Consider the following 18,163-nt stretch of genomic DNA (forward strand, 5'->3'; position numbering starts at 1 on the left):
GTCCTAAGAGCTTTGCATGCATTATCCTATTTAAATCTCACAACCCAAGGAGGTTTTGTGGGCGCTTGATACATAGTTTTGAAAGGACTACTGAATGAGTTAGGCCTCAATATATAATACCAGTTTTCACATGGGGTGATTGATTAAGGTGTTACAGAGGCCAAATAACTTGTTTAAGAGTGACTTGGTCTAGCCAATATTCCAGGATTATTTAACAGGAAAGAATGAGTACTCAATTGCATTGGACTGTATTGGAGAAAGGGCTGGGGAACTGGGTGAGAGACATTGTTAAATTTAAAATCGTTTCCTCAGACCTACAGTTTTCCGATCGCCTGTACCGCGTTCCATCTATACAGCACAGTGCCAGGAGAAGGATTTTCAGCCCTTCATTCAGCACGAATCCTTTAGGACTAGATCTCCCGCGCGGCTTCCAAACACCGCCACCCCCAATCTCCGCCCCTTCTCCCATCGGGCACAGCTTGTGAGCTTCAAACTACAACTCCCATAAAGCCTCGAGAGACCACAGATCTCCACCGGAAGTCAGGAAGGCTGCCTTCGGCGCGGGGGAAAAGCAAGTAGGACATTTTAATCCTTCAGCTGTATCCTGCTTGCCTCTACTGTGGTCACCTTTGGGTTAGTAGAAGCAGCAGCAAGTTAGTCGTCTCAGTGTCCTCTCTAGGGGCAGTGACCAGTTCCCTGGGCTCTTTGGTCTCCGCACTGCCCTGCCCGGCCCTGCTGGGTCCTGTGGCGCAGCCTCACGCTGGGTAGGTGGGCGCAGGCGCGGGAGCCAAGGACGCGTTTGCTGTGGCTCTCGGGACAGGGCGGAGGCGCAGACGGTCCTGAGGTTGGTAGAGTTCTCTGCCCAAGCTGAGTTGGGTAGAAAGAAGTGGTACTCAGCGTGTGATTTCACCTGCAAAGAAGGAATCTCACAGTAGTGTCAAGAAAGTAAACTATCTCAATGCATTTTACCGTTTTCAGAGGCCGTGCACGGGGAGTGCTTAATTGGTTTTGAGAGCCCGGGGAGTGGATGGAATTCGTTAAATGATCGAATTCCAATATGTCAGTGACACAGCGGTATTTGAGGTCCTGTCCTGCCCCACTTGATCTATCTGAGCATGCGCAAATCTTGGGCCCCGGGTTACCGTCAGTAAAAGTGGATGTTGGTTTGCTAAAAATCTATGTCCCTTTAAATTTAATATTCTTTTAAATGATTTCTCGGAATAGTCCATGAGCTTCTTGGAAAACAAGGGCAGCACTTTATTCTGCCTTCAAATCCTTACCTTCTATAACCTGTCAATGAGACTTGAAATGGTAAATCAAACAGTACAATTGGGTGTTAGACTTTATGTGTTTCTCCAGAATGAGTAATGGTACGAAGGCTTTTCTGCTGAGAAAGCTAGAGGGAAAAGTGTACATTTTCCACTTCCTATCTCCAGAGAATAACATATGCATAAGCTTTGCCCTGGGGGTAGTGAATGATGCTGCAGTTTTGAAGGACAATTTTGCAGTCACCTGGTGTGCCCTGTGAGAATGTGCGGGAGTGCTGGTGACCTCGGAACCTGAGAGAGTGAAATATTATTCAAAGTACACCTAGCTGGAAAAAACTGTATAATATGGGTTTATGGAAAATAAACTTGAGAGAAAGGCAATTTGGAAGGGAGATCGATACAGGAATTGTACAGCAGGGCTTCAAAATCAAGTCCTGAAAAGTTATAGCTTTTGTTATGCATAAAAACATAAATAATTACTCTAAATAATTTCTAAAAAGTATTTAGAAATTTCTATGAAAGGAATAGCGAAGTAAATTCTAGAATAAATAAAAAAATTACTCTCATGTAGATACTACCTTTACTAGGGTTTCATTTCTAAACAGATTTTCACTATTAGGTTTTATCCAAGTGTTTTTATGACTGTGAGCAGTTTTAACCTATTTATAAGTAGCAGAAAGACACAAACAGGAAAGGTGAACAACTCCAAAATAAAAAAATTAATCTTTACTCCTTGTTTTCCCTAAATTTTGTTTATACTATTCCTACTATGCAATTCATCAGCCAGATTGCCCTTTCAGAACCCAGGAGACAGCAGCTATCAAAAACTATGAGCTATAATCTTTGTCTTTTTAGCTAAAAAATCTTATTGCTTAGAATGATAGAAATGTAGTTAGAATCTCAAATCATTTAATGGCATTTCATATAAAAAATTATACTTAAAAAAATACTTTGAGAAGTTCACAGACAGTTGAAACATAAACCATTTCAACTCTCCCCCCCCCCAAAAAAAAAAAGAAAAAAAAAGAGCTCAGTTTGTGCTCTGCCATCTGCAATCCATGATTAGGCAACATTTAAGAAGTATGGGACAATTATCTCAGTTTTTTTCCCCCACTTATACAAAAGAGTAACCAAGCAGATAAAATTAATATTTTTAAAAGCTACTAGGATTCAAGAACAACAAAGTGATCAATAGAACTCTCCAATAAAGAACCAAAAATACATGGTCATCTGATTTTTGACATATTTGTGTCAGTGCACTGGGACAAACACGTTAATTTCAAGAATAATGCTGAGTCAATGGATTATGCATTGAGGTAGAAAAGTATCTTGACACCCCAACCTCACGCCATGAACAAAAATGGATCCTAGATGGATTACAGAATTGTGCAAAGTCAAACAAATAAACTGTTTTCATGTGAAACTTAGAAAATCTCTGCCTTTACTTCCATCTGTTTTAATGCTCTCCCCCTCATGTCTCTATCCCATAATGAAGTCCTTAAATAACTCCTTGTTATATGTTACCTGGTTCCCCCTCCCAAGGATATGGCCCCCTCATCTGTACTATCAAAGCTGTTTATACATTATTTTGTGTAACTCCCATAGACATATAAATTACATTGTATTTATAATTTTAAACTGATAACATTCTGAAATGTATGCTGTATAATGATTGCCTTTTGAAGAGTGTATTGCCTTGGAAGCCCTTGCTATTATTCTAACAATATCATTCATTGATAAAGCAGTTATAAATAAGCTTTTTTCCCTTATTTTTCTTCTTTTAAGTAAGAAATGTCTTCTGTAAAAAGAAGTCCAAAGCAAGAAATAGTTACACAGTTTCACTGTTCAGCTGCTGAAGGAGATATTGCCAAGTTAACAGGAATACTCAGTCATTCTCCATCTCTTCTCAATGAAACTTCTGAAAATGGCTGGACAGCTTTAATGTATGCGGCAAGGAATGGGCACCCAGAGATTGTCCAATTTCTGCTTGAGAAAGGGTAAACATTTTAGGCTGTACCACCTCAAAGCGTTTGTGGTTTAATTTCTTTGTTACATATTTACTTTTAAATTTTGCTTGTTTCCATATTTATATTGTTGAACTAGTAGATAACTCATTGGCTAATTTATGTAAAAATGTAGCATAATTTTTCTAACTTAAAACATTGTAATCTTTTTCATTCAGAAAATATTACTTTATAGCAAAGCAATTTTATGAGGAGTCTAATATTTTTCTCCCAAATAGAAAATGCAAGTCTCACTATGACTACCAAGGACTTGTAGAATTTTGGTATCTGTTTATAGTGCATAAAGCATAATTCTTTTTTATTTTGTAAGTAATTATCCAGAAATTGTAAATCTCCACTATCTCTTTTTGTCATTTATGATTATAGTTCTTTTAACCTTCCCAATGGTAAACTATGGACCAGAAGGAAAAAAAATCTATGTAATCATTAAAAAGAAGAACTATAATGTGCAACTGGAAATATTTTATTGAAATAAAAGGAGAAAGTGTTTATTTCATATTTTACTTTTTCTCCCCAATTTTTTCTTTTATCTATAGGTGTGACAGATCACTTGTCAATAAATCAAGGCAGACTGCACTGGATATTGCTGTATTTTGGGGTTATAAGCATATAGCTGATTTACTAACTCCTGCCAAAGGTGGGAAGAAGCCTTGGTTCCTAACGAATGAAGTGGAAGAATGTGAAAATTATTTTAGCAAAACACTACTGGACCGGAAAAGTGAAAAGAGAAATAATTCTGACTGGCTACTAGCTAAAGAAAGCCATCCCGCCACAGTTTTTATTCTTTTCTCAGATTTAAATCCCTTGGTCACTCTAGGTGGCAATAAAGAAAGTTTCCAACAACCAGAAGTCAGGCTTTGTCAGCTGAACTACACAGATATAAAGGATTATTTGGCCCAGCCTGAGAAGATCACCTTGATTTTCCTTGGAGTAGAACTTGAAATGAAAGAAAAGCTACTTAATTTTGCTGGTGAAGTCCCAAGAGAGGAGGAAGATGGGTTGGTTGCCTGGTTTGCTCTAGGTATAGATCCTATTGCTGCTGAAGAATTCAAACAAAGACATGAAAATTGTTATTTTCTTCATCCTCCAATGCCAGCTCTTCTGCAATTGAAAGAAAAAGAAGCTGGTAAGAAATGTGCACTGCTTATTTTCATTGTTAAAATCTGGTTTTTAGAATTCAGTTGGAGTTGTATTTGCTGTTTCCAGGGGCACACTTTTTCCAGTAAGCAGTGAAATTAGACTGTCTTCATCAGAAACCTCCTACTACAGTTCTTACCCTATGGGACTACTCTCCTAGGCAGTTAGTAGTTCTAATCATCGCAGGCAGATTTCCTGGAATTGACCCTGGTACATAATGATCTTATTTGATTTTAAGTGAGTAATTCTTGAGCTCCTGCTACACAGCAAACAGGATGGCAAAGACCGTCACTGTTTTGTTTTGTTTTGTGTTGCTGGGCCTTTTTATGCCATGGTAAGAATTTAGGGTTTGATTCTAAAGGCCATTTAAATGTAACCTAACCTTTGTTTAAAATATTTTAAAAAACAAAACAAAACAAAAAAACGCACACTGGCTGTGTGATAGAGCAAAAAGTATACACATGTAGGTAATTAAGTGTGAATGTTGGGGTCTTGTTAAGATGGAATTGAGTGTTACAATAGCCCAAGTAAGAGACTGCAATGGCTTGAGTTAGAATGGAGGCAGTAGAGATGGAGATGAAGGGAGAATTTGAGATATTCTTAAGGTAGAATGGATAGGGCTTGATTTGTAAGTTAAGACCCTTTTAAGTGAGAGATTATGGTAACATAGCATGAATTAAGGTACTGATAGTAGAAATAGAGGAAAGAGGATATGTGCAAGATAAATATTGGAGATAGAATCAATGGTCTTTGCTGTTGGATTGGCTATGGGATGTATACTAATATGAAGGAAAAGATTAGGAATGACTGCTAAGCTGGAGACTTTAATAATTTGATAGATAGTGATACCATTTCTTGATAATATAGGATGATGGGTAGAGCAAGGAAAACAGGACAGATTTGGAGTAAATAAAGTAAGAGTTTACTTTTGGGCATACTAAGTTTTAGAAATGAATCAGGAGCTGTCTGAACTGGAGATAGCCATATAGGAGTCATCAACACAAAGATACGTAAATCCCAAAAAACTACTGAGATTACTTGGAGAGTTGAGAGCAAGCAAGAAATACTCTCAGAATCAGATCTGAATCCCCCTAAATTTAAAGGTAAGCTACAACCAGGAGAGCCATCAAAGGAGTTGGAAACAGTGTGGCCATGAGATAGAAAGAAACCAAGAGGCTGTCCTCAGGGAAACCAAGCGAGCACAGTATTTCCAGGAGGGAGTGGTCAAATGTGTTGAATACTGTTATGAACTTGAATAAGATGAAAGCAATTTTTTTTTTTTAAATCTTTGTCTTTGACAAATTCGATAAGAGAAATGTCAGTGAAGTGAAAGGAACAGAAGCCAGATTATGGTAGATTGATGAGTTAATGGGAAGTTAGGAAGAGGTCACTTATCAGTGACCACTCCCATAGGTCATGTAGGTCCTTCTAGAGACTGTTTAAAGTCTCCTCCTCAAAGTCTGATGTGGTATGTTTTATTCATACCTGTGGAAAATCATCAAACTTTTTAAAGAAAATTTCTTTTCTTTAGACCTGTATATATCATTTCAAGATCAAAAAGATTTGATAAATGAGGTAATTGCTTGATTTTTTTCCCTTGTAGGAAAACTGAGACCCTTTAACTTACTTGCTCTATGAGCTTACACAGTTACTTAACTTTTCTGTGACTCAGTTTACTCCTCCAGAAAATGATAATAGTAGTACCTATCTTCTTTAGGATTGCTCTAAACATTAACTAATCTATATAAAATCCCTAGCATGATGCTTGGCACATTGTAAGCACTCAATAAATGTTAACTTTTCTTATTGTGATGATTCTGAAATAATGTAAATACCCTAGTGTAGATTACATATTATAAGGTCATGTAGTAGGCAAAAATGTAATATCTGTTCATTAGAATTGTTTTATTTATGTTTTTCCCAGTTTAAACAATGTTAGAATTTTTCTCACTATATTGTTCATTTCAAAAATCTGTAGACCAAATAATGTATCTTGGGGGTGGGAAGGTAACTTTTTCAAGCATTTAAAATGTAGCATTTGTAGTCTTACTGCCTTAACTGTAATATATCTGGCCAGGTCATATTCTTTTTTGAACAACCAGAGTAAAACCTATAGCTAAAATTTATATATTTTAAGATTTATTCTATTAGGCATTTTTTTGTAAACAGAGTTAACCATGACTGTAGTAAATGCAGCATGTTTTATGCTGTGTACATGCAGTCTCCAGTTGAAAATAGGATGTGCTCCACAACAGCATGGACCATCAGGGGCATGGTCACCAAGAGAGTGGTGATAGCTTCCTACAGTTACCTAGTATTATTTCCTTTAGAGTACAAGTCTCACTTAAGAACTGCCTTCGTGGCATATTTTTGTAAGAATCACTATTCCAAAATCAGTTTGTAAACTCACTCTATTTTATAAATAGTGATTTATAAAAATCACAATTGTAAAATCAATTTATAAACTCATGATTCGTAGAAACATGAATACCCCACATTTTAAAATCACCTACAGTAAAAACCTGATCTAATATAGTATATAAGATAGACGTACTAACATCTACCTTATATATGTTATATGAGAGTTATATTTTATTCATACTGAAGTTAAATCTAATTTTCGTCATCCAGGAAATTAAATCTTTTACTTTAAAATACACATTATAAAAATAAAACTACTAAAACCCCTGATCACACAGGTATTCTGATGGTAGCTTGAGAAAATTTACTTATTCATTGATTTTAATTTGTCACAGAGTTAAACTTTTTGCACTTTTTTTTTTAAAGGGGTTGTAGCTCAAGCAAGATCTGTTCTTGCCTGGCACAGTCGATACAAGTTTTGCCCAACCTGTGGAAGTGGAACTAAAATTGAAGAAGGTGGCTATAAGAGAGTATGTTTAAAAGAAGACTGTCCTAGTCTGAATGGCGTTCATAATACATCCTACCCACGAGTTGGTAAGCCCCTTATTTTCTATCTCAGCCACCTGGATCTTGGGGAATAAGATATTCTAGAAAGAGAAGTTTGTGAGGAGTTTAAGAGTTTACCTTTTTATGAAAAACATGTTTAACCATTAAGAATGTTAAGTGTTAAAACTGTTATATACTTTCATGATTTTCAAGTAAAAATCATGGTACATCAATAGCCATTTCTTAACGTGGGGTTACTCACTATGAATTTACATGTTATGATACATGATTTCAGAAGCCAACCAGTTTGGCTCCACTTAGTGGAGAAAAAGCCCCAAGAACTTATTACCTGTTTGAGGCATTGCCAAAGCAGTACAGCCTGTCCCTAGCTTTTCATTACAGTTAATGTCTGCCTGTACCCTCTCTTCTAATTGCTGTTTTGAGTCTGCCGTAGATTTGGAAATCTGATAACCCAGACCTTTAAAACTGTATGAAAAAAAAAGATAGGCTCAGCAACACCTGAGGAGGCCTCTGAGGAGGAAACTACATGGCTTAGTGACATCTGTTTTTGTTCCTCAAGAGCCTTTTACATTTAATTCCTAGTTCTTAGTCATGATGTAGTGAGAAGAATTTGCTGAATTAGTAACTTCTAGAGAGATGAATTGTTATTTAAATTTTATTTAATGACTTAAATTTAACTATAGAGCCACATTTGCTTTTAAAAACATTTTGTTAAGGATTAGGATGGGAGAGGGAAATTAACTATTTAATGTGGTAAAATTTGAGCTTTCCTTATTTCCATGTATTACCCACTCAAATTTTTTTTCATTAAAAAAGAATGATACACCTAATGTCCATAAGTACAGAATAAATGTTGCTATTAAGATTGGGGTAAGAAGGACAAAAAATGGTCTTCCTCTAGCTTACCGACACTATTCTATACAATTTCTGAGATATTCTGTTACCAGCTACATTAGGGCAGAAAGAAGCAATCTCTTACAACCAGACAAGAGTTCTGTCCCTATAGGAGAGACAGCTTTATATTATCCTATCAGACAGTGTTTGCACAATGAGTCTTAATTCTTTTTTCCTGCCATTCATATATCTGATTGTTTTTAACAGATCCAGTAGTAATCATGCAAGTTATTCATCCAGATGGGACCAAATGTCTTTTAGGCAGGCAGAAAAGATTTCCCCCAGGCATGTTTACTTGCCTTGCTGGATTTATTGAGCCTGGTAAGTCTTTTCTTAATTTTTATTTAACTTATAATTTCAAAATACAAAGTTTACATAACATTTGAGAAATAATCTCTGATAAGTTATCATGTTATAAAACTGGATTATTTTAAAGTCTTTCAAACATGATAAAATTTTAAAATAATTTAAACGTTATAATTCTCATGTTTTACATGAGAATTATATAAATTACTTAAATGTTTTACATGAGAATTATATGAATTACTTTACTTGGTCAAGTAATTTGGTCTGTTTTATTAAAAATTCAGTATTTGCTCTTTGGTATGTCGCTCTTGACCCAGATATCTAGGTTCCACTTCATTTTCCTTCTGTACTAGACTCAACTGTCACCTTTTCAAAGAAGCCTTACTTGATTGCCGCAGATACATTAGTGAGCCCCGCTGCCCTGCATTCACAGTCCCTATCATCCTGCCTGATTTTTCCCTATGGCACTCATCACCTAATATACTGTGTACATATGTACTTATTAATTTATTATCTGCTGTTTCAAGAATATAAGTTTTATAAGGGCAGGGACTTAATTTTATCCACTGCTGTATTCCAAACCCTCAAAGCACATGCCTATAGCACATGTAAGGTGAATAAATATTTGTGGAGTGAATGAATATATCTAATTAATAAATGTTTTATCTCATATTCAATTTCCAATATTAATTTGCATTGCTAGATAATAATTGTAAACATATGGTATCAGGCCATGTTCTGGAGGAGGATCATATATATAAAACGGTATCAGGCTGTGTTTTATATATATAATATGTTCCTCCTACAGCCTTATAAAATAGACAATTACAGTGATTTTGCTGATGGGGCACTAAGGCATAGGGACTAAATAACTTGCTCAGCATCAAACAACAAGTGATAGGGAAGGGATTTAAACCTGGGCATGTTGGCTTCTGAGTCCTTGCTCCAAATCACTATGCTGTCTTTAGTAGTTCTAGGTCATTGTCTTACTGCTGTGTAGTAATCCATTTATGAATATTCCACTATTTATGTATTCTGCTCATTGGACATTTAGTTTATTTTAAAGTTCTTATTATTACAAACAGCACTGCAATTAATATTTTTATACTTCTCCTTGTGCATACTTGGCAAGAGCTATCTAGGTTATATACATAGAGTAGAACCACCAGCTCATGTGATATGAGCATCTTAACCTTTTCTAGATATTGCCGAGTTGCCTCTGAAGTGTTTCTGCCAGTTTACACTTTCTCCAGCAGAACATGAAATGTTCCATTATGCCACATCTTCATCAAGTTAAGATTTTCAGACTTTCAAATTTGTCATTCTGTGGGGTGAATGAAATCGTATCTCGTTTCATTTTCATTTTCCAGCTGATGGAACATCTTTTTTCAAATGCGTATTAGGCATTCAATTTTATTCCCTCTGAATTTTAGATGCTTATCTTTTACCAAGTTTTGTTTTCATTGTTTATCCTTTTTTATTGATTTTAAGAGTTCTTAAATATGTAGTATATGCTACTCTTTTGTTATGCTTTTGCATATATTCTAATCTATAATTCTCTTTTTACTATATGTGTTCTTTTGATTATTATAAGTTGTAAATTTTTGTGTAGGAAACTTATCAAACTATTTGACTTAGAAAGTTATATTTTATATTTTGTTAAATACAGCAATATTTAGCAAAATGTTTCCAAACTTCCAGATAAATTTTACTTCGAAATGATTTCCCCTACTCTAATTCTTAATTCTAACAAAGTAGAAATACAAAGCACATGTATAGGCATTGATTTATTTTATCATAGCAGAGTCAGCAGTCATCTAGAGGAAAAAAATTCCTTAGAAAAAGTATGAGGTTTCATCTTATGTGGTTTTTGATCTTTTAATGATCTAAAGAGTTACCTGCAATAATTGTTTGACAACATAATAGGAGAGTTTCAAACTTTTAGTGTGAAAGAGCTATTTTTAAAAATTATTTAGTTTATAACTATTTAGTGGACAATATATAAAAATGAGATAAGATATAAAGTGTTTGCATTGTGTTTAACCAATATTGGGTATTGGATATTTGTAGGTGCTCTAATTATTATTTTAAAAATGTAACTGACAAATTTGGACCTTTAAAAAATGAAAAGTTTATTGTTGGTATTTCGATGTTATGTATGAGGTCATGTACTTTAAAAAATTAGGTTTTCTTCAATTCCAGTCTAGTTTTAAGATTTTGCTTTCTGATGATTTGAATTGAGTTTCTGTCCAAAGTGATTTCCAGATGTTTGAACCATTCAGGACACAAAGTGTCCAGGGCATGTTCATCAGCAACTTGTTCTTTTGCTCCATTTCATTAGGAGAGACAATAGAAGATGCTGTTAGGAGAGAAGTAGAAGAAGAAAGTGGAGTCAAAGTTGGCCATGTTCAGTATGTCTCTTGTCAGCCATGGCCAATGCCTTCCTCCTTAATGATTGGTTGCTTAGCTCTGGCAGTGTCTACAGAAATTAAAGTTGACAAGAATGAAATAGAGGATGCCCGCTGGTTCACGAGAGAACAGGTAAAGTTCAATTTAATTTCCTTCTTCTATTGATTGTTCCCTGACTGTACTGGTTTGGGCACAGAGCAAAGATGCATATTTTCAGCAAGTTGAATGAATGGCTTTGGCCCTCTCATTATATGTATTACACTGTAATTAGTAATTCCAAACAGGAGGAGCATGTTTCACTAATGTAATCTATATTAACTTATTCTGTGACATTTTTGTAGTAGAGATGAATCTGTACCGTTTTGAATTTCAGATTCCATTCCTTCACATCAATAATAATACCTATCAGTGGGCTTAGATAAACATTAATTCATAGGTGAGAAACAGGAACATTATTCTCATTTTATATTTTAGTTTATAACATTAAAACAACTCTCAAAAAACATCAGTTAAGAATGCTTAAAATTTTCAAAAAGTTTTTATTCATTTTAAAATGTACTTAAGGACAAGAATGACATAACTATCTAATAAACATGCATTTAAATTAACTTTTTAAAACACCATTCCTAAATAATATACTAAAAGATAAATTACTCATCTGAACTGAAATTCTGACTTTGCCTACATAAAATTAATTTTATTCTATGCTTAACCCTAAAAGATGGAAATTAGATTATTGCTTACAAATTTTATAAAAAAGAATCTGTTCCAAAAGTTGGCTTTGCTTAAAAATTAAGTGTGGAGCATACATTTTACTTTTTCATGACATCATTTTCATAAGGGAATGTGTCTTTCCAGAACAATTAAAAAATGGAATCACTAACTCAGTGAAGCAATTAAAATTGCTGTTCTAAATTTTGCAATTTGAGGCTGAGCGTGGTGGCTCATACCTGTAATTGCAGAACTTGGGGAGGCCAAGGCAGGAAGCTTGCTTGAGCCTAGGAGTTTGAGACTAGCTTGTGCAACATAGGGAGACCCTGTGTCTACAAATAGTTTTTAAAAAGCCAGGTGTGGTGGTGTACACCTATGGTATCAGTTACTTGGGAGGCTGAGGCAGGAGGATCACCTGAGCCCCAGAGGTCAAAGCTTCAGTGAGCCGTAACTGCACCACTGCATTCCATTCTGGGTGGCAGACTGCAAGACCTTGTTCCCCACCCCACCCCTCAAAAAAAACTCTGCATGTAAATATGGATGTTATCACTTTCTCCTGTTATAATTCACTCTAAAAGTCATCACATTTTAATTGAATTACATAAGCATGAGAATAGTATTGACAGCTTTGAAATCCTAATGTATTCTATTTTGGTGTGTTTTAGGTCCTGGATGTTCTGACTAAAGGGAAGCAGCAGGCATTCTTTGTGCCACCAAGCCGAGCTATCGCACATCAATTAATCAAACACTGGATTAGAATAAATCCCAATCTCTAAATCTAAGAACTCAACTTTGAGTATTATTTAATTTCTAATAACACTCATTCCTCAAGTGATATTAAAGATTATTCAATACTGTTTCGAGTGTCACAACACAGAATATCATGTTGGGTTTTGGAAATATTTTCAAAGTGTTCTTTCTGTCTTAATCACAGAATTCATATTTTTACAATTTACAATATTGCCTCAGATTTTGTTAAAATCTGGGTCAGCCTTCTCTGAACCTTTTTCTTGCTTGTCTTTCACAGTCTTCACAAAACTGCCTTTCTAATAAGAGACATCACGTTGGAAAGAAGTATGTTCTGGAGATGTGCATAAATTTTAGTGCCTCTTTTAAGCATTAAACTGATGAGGAAGAAAGTTCCTGATTTGAGAAATGAAACAAAATAATTATAATGAATTTTTAGCTTGTATTAGCTTGTACTGATTTTTTAGTCCTTTTCTTACCTTTAAGTTATCAATATCTGGTTTTTGCCCATCTCCCCATTGTAGTTCCATTTTTCCTTGGGGTTCCATTTTCTAGCAGTGAAGGTGTTATAATGTTGCCACTTGTCTAATTTGACCAGTCTTAAGCATTTTCTAATTTAATAATTAACTCTACTAGTGATTTCAATACCATACCCTCATGAAGGAGAAAGGCATACTATTGTATGCGGGACCTCTCTTTTAAACCTCAAATTAATTAATACATCTTATATGCTGCTTATACCTTAAGCTGTTATTAAGACAAATCAAGATTCTCTGCTTTTACACTGAAATTAAACTTGAAAGGAATTCTCCTCAAAGATCAAATATTAAATAAGTCAGTCCCAGGCAGATTTACGTATTTAATTTAAAACATTGGTTTTATTTCATTTTGTGATGGGCGATGCATCTGCGTTAGCAAAAATTGTATAATCATTACCAATAATATTTATTATGCTCAAATATATCTGGGCTTTGACCTTATTTCAACACATTCTAAGAAGCCTTGATAAAATAAGTATATTTTAGAGCTGAATCAGTAAGATTCTGGATAAAGCAAAACATAGTAATTCACAATTTTGTAACATAGAAACTCATATTTTATAAGGCTATTTTGAAATTCATTTAAAAGGTATTATATGAACATAAAAATTTGTATAATTTGGCTCTTTACTAATATATGTTAAAACTGGAAGAGACCTTAAGGATAATATTTGAAATTAACTTTTCTTGTTTTATAGATAAGGAAAAGGAAATTGTGAAAGGTGAATTTAACTAATTAGTGAAAGTTATATAACTAATTAATTACAAGAGTCTGTACTGTATAATGCAGAGGACGGTTGTCCCTGTAATAGGAACTAGAAGCTATGACTACAAATATATATAGACAAAATTAAAAGAATAAGAATAAATTTAACTGACCAAATATTGTTAATTAAAATTTTAGATACTTAACATTTATTTAACTTAAATAAAAGATAACTTTGTCAGATAAAACTTTATTTTACAGATGAACAGTGATTTTCTTAGGAGTTAATGAAGCTTATTGGTATCAAGAATTTAAACCAAATTAAAACTGGCACAGAACATTTAGTTAGATACATAATAAATCCAAGCTACAGAAGTATATGGAAATTAATGTACCTTGATTTTTATGAAATAGAGTGTCTTGAGGTTGTTTTATTTCAAATGTACTTTTAATACTTACAGATTCTAAGATTACATTGTAAAATTCCAGGTTTTCATAATGTTAAGATAGGAGAGTAGAATATAAAGTGTCAACAATATGGTTATACAATTTGTTTTAGATATTTAATCCTTGGGGGAAAACCAGCATCTATGTAAATTATTGTTTTAATAACAACTCTTAAATTGCCAGCCTCTGAGAGGTGAAAAGCTATGTAAATAGAAGGAATGGCCATTTCAAAGAATAGACCTGCTAGTGCCAGGAATGTATTCTACTGGAAATGAATGTAATAATACATTAAATTTTTTAAAATCTATTTTGTTTTGCCTGTGTGTTTAACACATTTTGATAAATCTCTTTTGAAAAATGAGAGAAGCACAATTTCAGTTGTTAACCCCTTTAGAATGATGTGTATGAAAAATGCAAAAGCCTTTTAAAAAGTGTCTGTGTTTGGGAGACTTAAAATTTTGATTTGAATCTTAAAATATAGTTTGAGGTCAAATGCAAACATACATACATATATACCTACATATATAAAGTCAATAATTTTTGCTCTTCAGGTTTAAAGCAATATATCTAGTATTTTTATTACTTGCCTAATATTGCCATTTGTTGGATTTTGAAATTTTCACATGTTGAAAATTTCACATATTTTATTTAGTTGGAAAATGAGAAATTCTTTTAAAGACTCAGGGATTTGGTTGAAGACAGAAAAGAATAGAACAAAGGGAGAGACCATGAGATGGAAGGAGGAAGTATAAGTTCGTTAATAAGCCAAATAAACTAAATTAAATCCCACATAACAACAATAGATAGCTGGTCCTGGAACTATATCACTGATGTAGGTACAGCGAAATATTAGTGAAGATGTTCTATAAAACAAATCTACTAATTAGAGTAAAATTTTCATAATGCAAATTTTATCAGGGCTGAGACCCAGTTATTAGGTTCTGAGAGAGAGAGAGAGAGTGTGTGTGTATGTGTGTGTGTGAGTGAGAGAGATGGGTGGTGAGTATTGAGTGAAATTTGTGTATTAATTAAAAGGGGCTGTGTCCCTATTAGAAAAAAATATGTGTAGGACAAAGTAAATCCAATATGCAAAATTACGAGTTTCTGTCTTCAAATGTATAAGATCTAGATCTTGAGGCAAAGCAACAGTAACTGCCAAGAGATTGGAAAAGGTAAGAGTTTGATGTTCTGTGTAGATGGGGTAGGGTGCTCGGTAAGTGGGGACAGATGCTTGGGTGCTTTGACCCCACAGGAGCAGATTAGAGGCTGTATTTTGGGGCAAAGGTAATAACATTGCCAAGTATCTGAGTCTTCAAACTGAGTCCTTCGTGAGAGTGACTACTTGTTGAAACTAAACTAAATACTAAGAAATATTTTTTCCTATTCTATACCCTACCATCCTTCCAGGACAATCAGGATAGAATTCAAAAGAATTTCTGAAACAGGGAGTGCAGTTTACTATATATGATAGATTTTAAAATAATTCCATTGATTTGCCCAAAAATAGAAATGATCAAAAGGAAGGTCATTTAAATAATAAGGATGGCATACGGAAAAATGGGTGATCAGCAGGCAGAATTCTTGTTTAAGAAAGAAAATGAATTTTCAACTATACGACGAATATTTGGACATGTTAATTGGGCTAAGGGGCAAATTATTTTTACTGAAGGATATCCATATATAGTTATATTCATTGGTGGAAGTGAGTGACACTTTTAACTTTTCTTTATTCCTTCAAGATTACTTTTATTTATTTATTTATTTATTTGCTAAGTAGTCAAAGCCGAAGCACCAGACAACAGATTTTTCTCCTTTTTGCAACTCCCAGTATAGTGATACTCTCCAGAACAGTGGGTCTGCTGTGAGATTTTAAACAGATTTTAAGTTGAGGGATGTGTGGAAACTTTCTCCTAATGGAAACATTTTTCTACCTAGAATTCTGATAAGAGACAGATAAACTACAGCATAAAGAATAAAAAACTACCCTGGCTTTCCATTCCCAGGTTCAGGGGAACTATACCAGACAAACTCCTAGCCTCACCTGTAGAGGATTAAGAACACTCTTCCAAGCACTTAACTTGTGAGGAGGTTTTATTTTTAGTAATGTGGAAGTTCCACCCAGCAGTAGAAGTTGAGAATGTTACTCTTGTTTATTTTAGAACAGAGTAAGTGGACAAGTGATCTAGTCTGAAGTTTATTTTTGTTTACCTTTTATCCTGCCCATTTCGCTCTAGCCTGAAATTGTCTGTTGGAGCAGTGTGATGTTTCAAACATCTCAGCAGAGTACTTTATAAATATTTATTACCGCTCTCGGGTAGCAGTGAGCCAAAGACATCTCTATCAATGGGGGTAAAAATGATTTAAAATGCCATTTATCCAACAGCTTTACTACTAAGTGTCATTTTGCTTTTTTGTTCGATTTACTTGTGTTTATGGAACAAATCTGAATAGTACCAAGCAGTTTGAAGAATCTGGAACTCCAAAGAAAGGATGCTCAAGGATGTGTGCAAATTCAAACCTCAGGTGCTTTGTTGGTCCCAACCATCGTCTGCCTTCTATCTCATACTGAGGGCTTCTGCTGGAGTGTATCTACGAGTGGGAAATCACTGGGAACTCTGTGTGTTCTGGGATATCAGGAGAAAATATTCACGTATCTGTGTGGACCTCAAAGTTTTCATGGCTGTAGAGATGTCTAATAATTATTATTCCCAAAAAACACCATTTTTTTTCTACAAATTACTAGGCTTGCCATACCAATTTTTTTTTAGTTCCCAGCCACTTCCTACATCCTCATGAAAAATAAACACATTTTTCATTCTATTATAATGGTAAATTTATCATATAAATAACTTTGTTTTATACAGTAAAAACAATATGTACATTCTCCTTCTTCAGTGTATCTAACATCAGTACAAATAAATTGTAATTTTTCTGCAAATTTAGACTTCTGGACTTTATAAAAGTTATTTTTTAACTGTTTACACTTCTAAGACTTACAGATCTCTATTTACAACAAGCTTTTAAGGAAGCATAACTGTTTATTCTCATAATACTAGTAATTTTTACACGACTTTATATATAGAAGGCTGACAATTATTTTATCCTTAACCCCATAAAGTGAATATTAGTATTATTATCCCCATTTTACACTTGGCTAAAATGGGGTAACTTCTCAAAGTCATGTCGTTAGTAAATAGGAGAGCCAAAGCTGAAGCCCAAATATTTCATTCCAGATCCTTTCCTCTCTTACCAGAGCTATCTTAAAGATGTTTCTTAATAACTCTGTATTGACAAAAGCACTTCCAGTCTCAGTTTCCTTCTTTAGTCTCCTAAATTTTGGTTATTTTTCAGGTCAAATCTTCTACTCTTGCTATTCTACACATTTCTGCAGGTTATTCACTAGTTATTTGGATCTCAAATGTATCTCTCCAACTGTCTAACACACCTGCTTGGATGACCCAGAGCCTCCCAAAGACTGCATGTCTAAAGTTAAATTATCTTTTTTCCTAAGCATGTTCCTGTTTCTGTATTCCTGTGTTATTGTCCAACATGGAAGTTTGGGCACTGTTTTAATTTGTCTGCTTTATCCTCTACCCCACTCCACTCCTCAGCCAAACAATCTCTAAATCCTGTCATTTTATTTCTTAATACTTCATGAATCTCGACATCTCCCTCTCTTTCCTTTTACCTCTTCACTCCGTCTACTGCCACCATCCTACTTCAGATGATTCATCTGGTTTCTGCATCAGCCTCCTACACTGGTCTCCCTACTTTGCAGTTTCACTGCCAATCTATCCTTCACACTGCAGCCAAGGAGATCTTGCTAAGAAACAATCTCATCTAGTCTTTGCCTTACTTAAAACCCTTCAGAACAATGCCCCTCACTGTCCTTGGACAAAGGGAAAGTCTAATTTCCTTAGCATAGCAATTTACCTCTTCGCCTTCAAGTCTCATCATTTTCCTTTCCTTCAACTCCTTATTTATACCATAATTTATGTTCATGCAGAGCCATAGACAAGCTTTCTAAATCTTTGTTATGCATTAATA

At 34.5% G+C, this 18,163-nt stretch overlaps 1 protein-coding gene across 5 annotated transcripts; it reads left to right on the top strand.

Moving 5' to 3' along the window:
* Positions 1 to 486: 486 nt before the first annotated feature.
* NUDT12 (nudix hydrolase 12) lies at positions 487 to 14,423 on the top strand. Of its 5 annotated transcripts, none has more exons than XM_032275102.1 (7): positions 487 to 575; positions 3,054 to 3,265; positions 3,829 to 4,418; positions 7,217 to 7,384; positions 8,459 to 8,572; positions 10,899 to 11,098; positions 12,343 to 14,423. In XM_032275102.1, exons 2-7 carry the CDS (start codon positions 3,060 to 3,062, stop codon positions 12,451 to 12,453), a joined length of 1,389 nt encoding a protein of 462 aa, XP_032130993.1. In that variant the 5' UTR covers positions 487 to 575; positions 3,054 to 3,059; the 3' UTR covers positions 12,454 to 14,423. The 5 variants fall into 5 exon arrangements, with proteins under 5 accessions (XP_032130993.1, XP_032130986.1, XP_032130999.1 ...); XM_032275095.1 differs by having other exon boundaries at positions 510 to 633; XM_032275108.1 differs by having other exon boundaries at positions 510 to 633; positions 3,058 to 3,265.
* The last annotated feature ends 3,740 nt before the right edge of the window (positions 14,424 to 18,163 follow it).

Source organism: Sapajus apella, unplaced genomic scaffold (genome assembly GCF_009761245.1).
Source record: "Sapajus apella isolate SASKATOON/1434 unplaced genomic scaffold, GSC_monkey_1.0 scaffold1, whole genome shotgun sequence".
Lineage (NCBI taxonomy): Eukaryota > Metazoa > Chordata > Mammalia > Primates > Cebidae > Sapajus > Sapajus apella.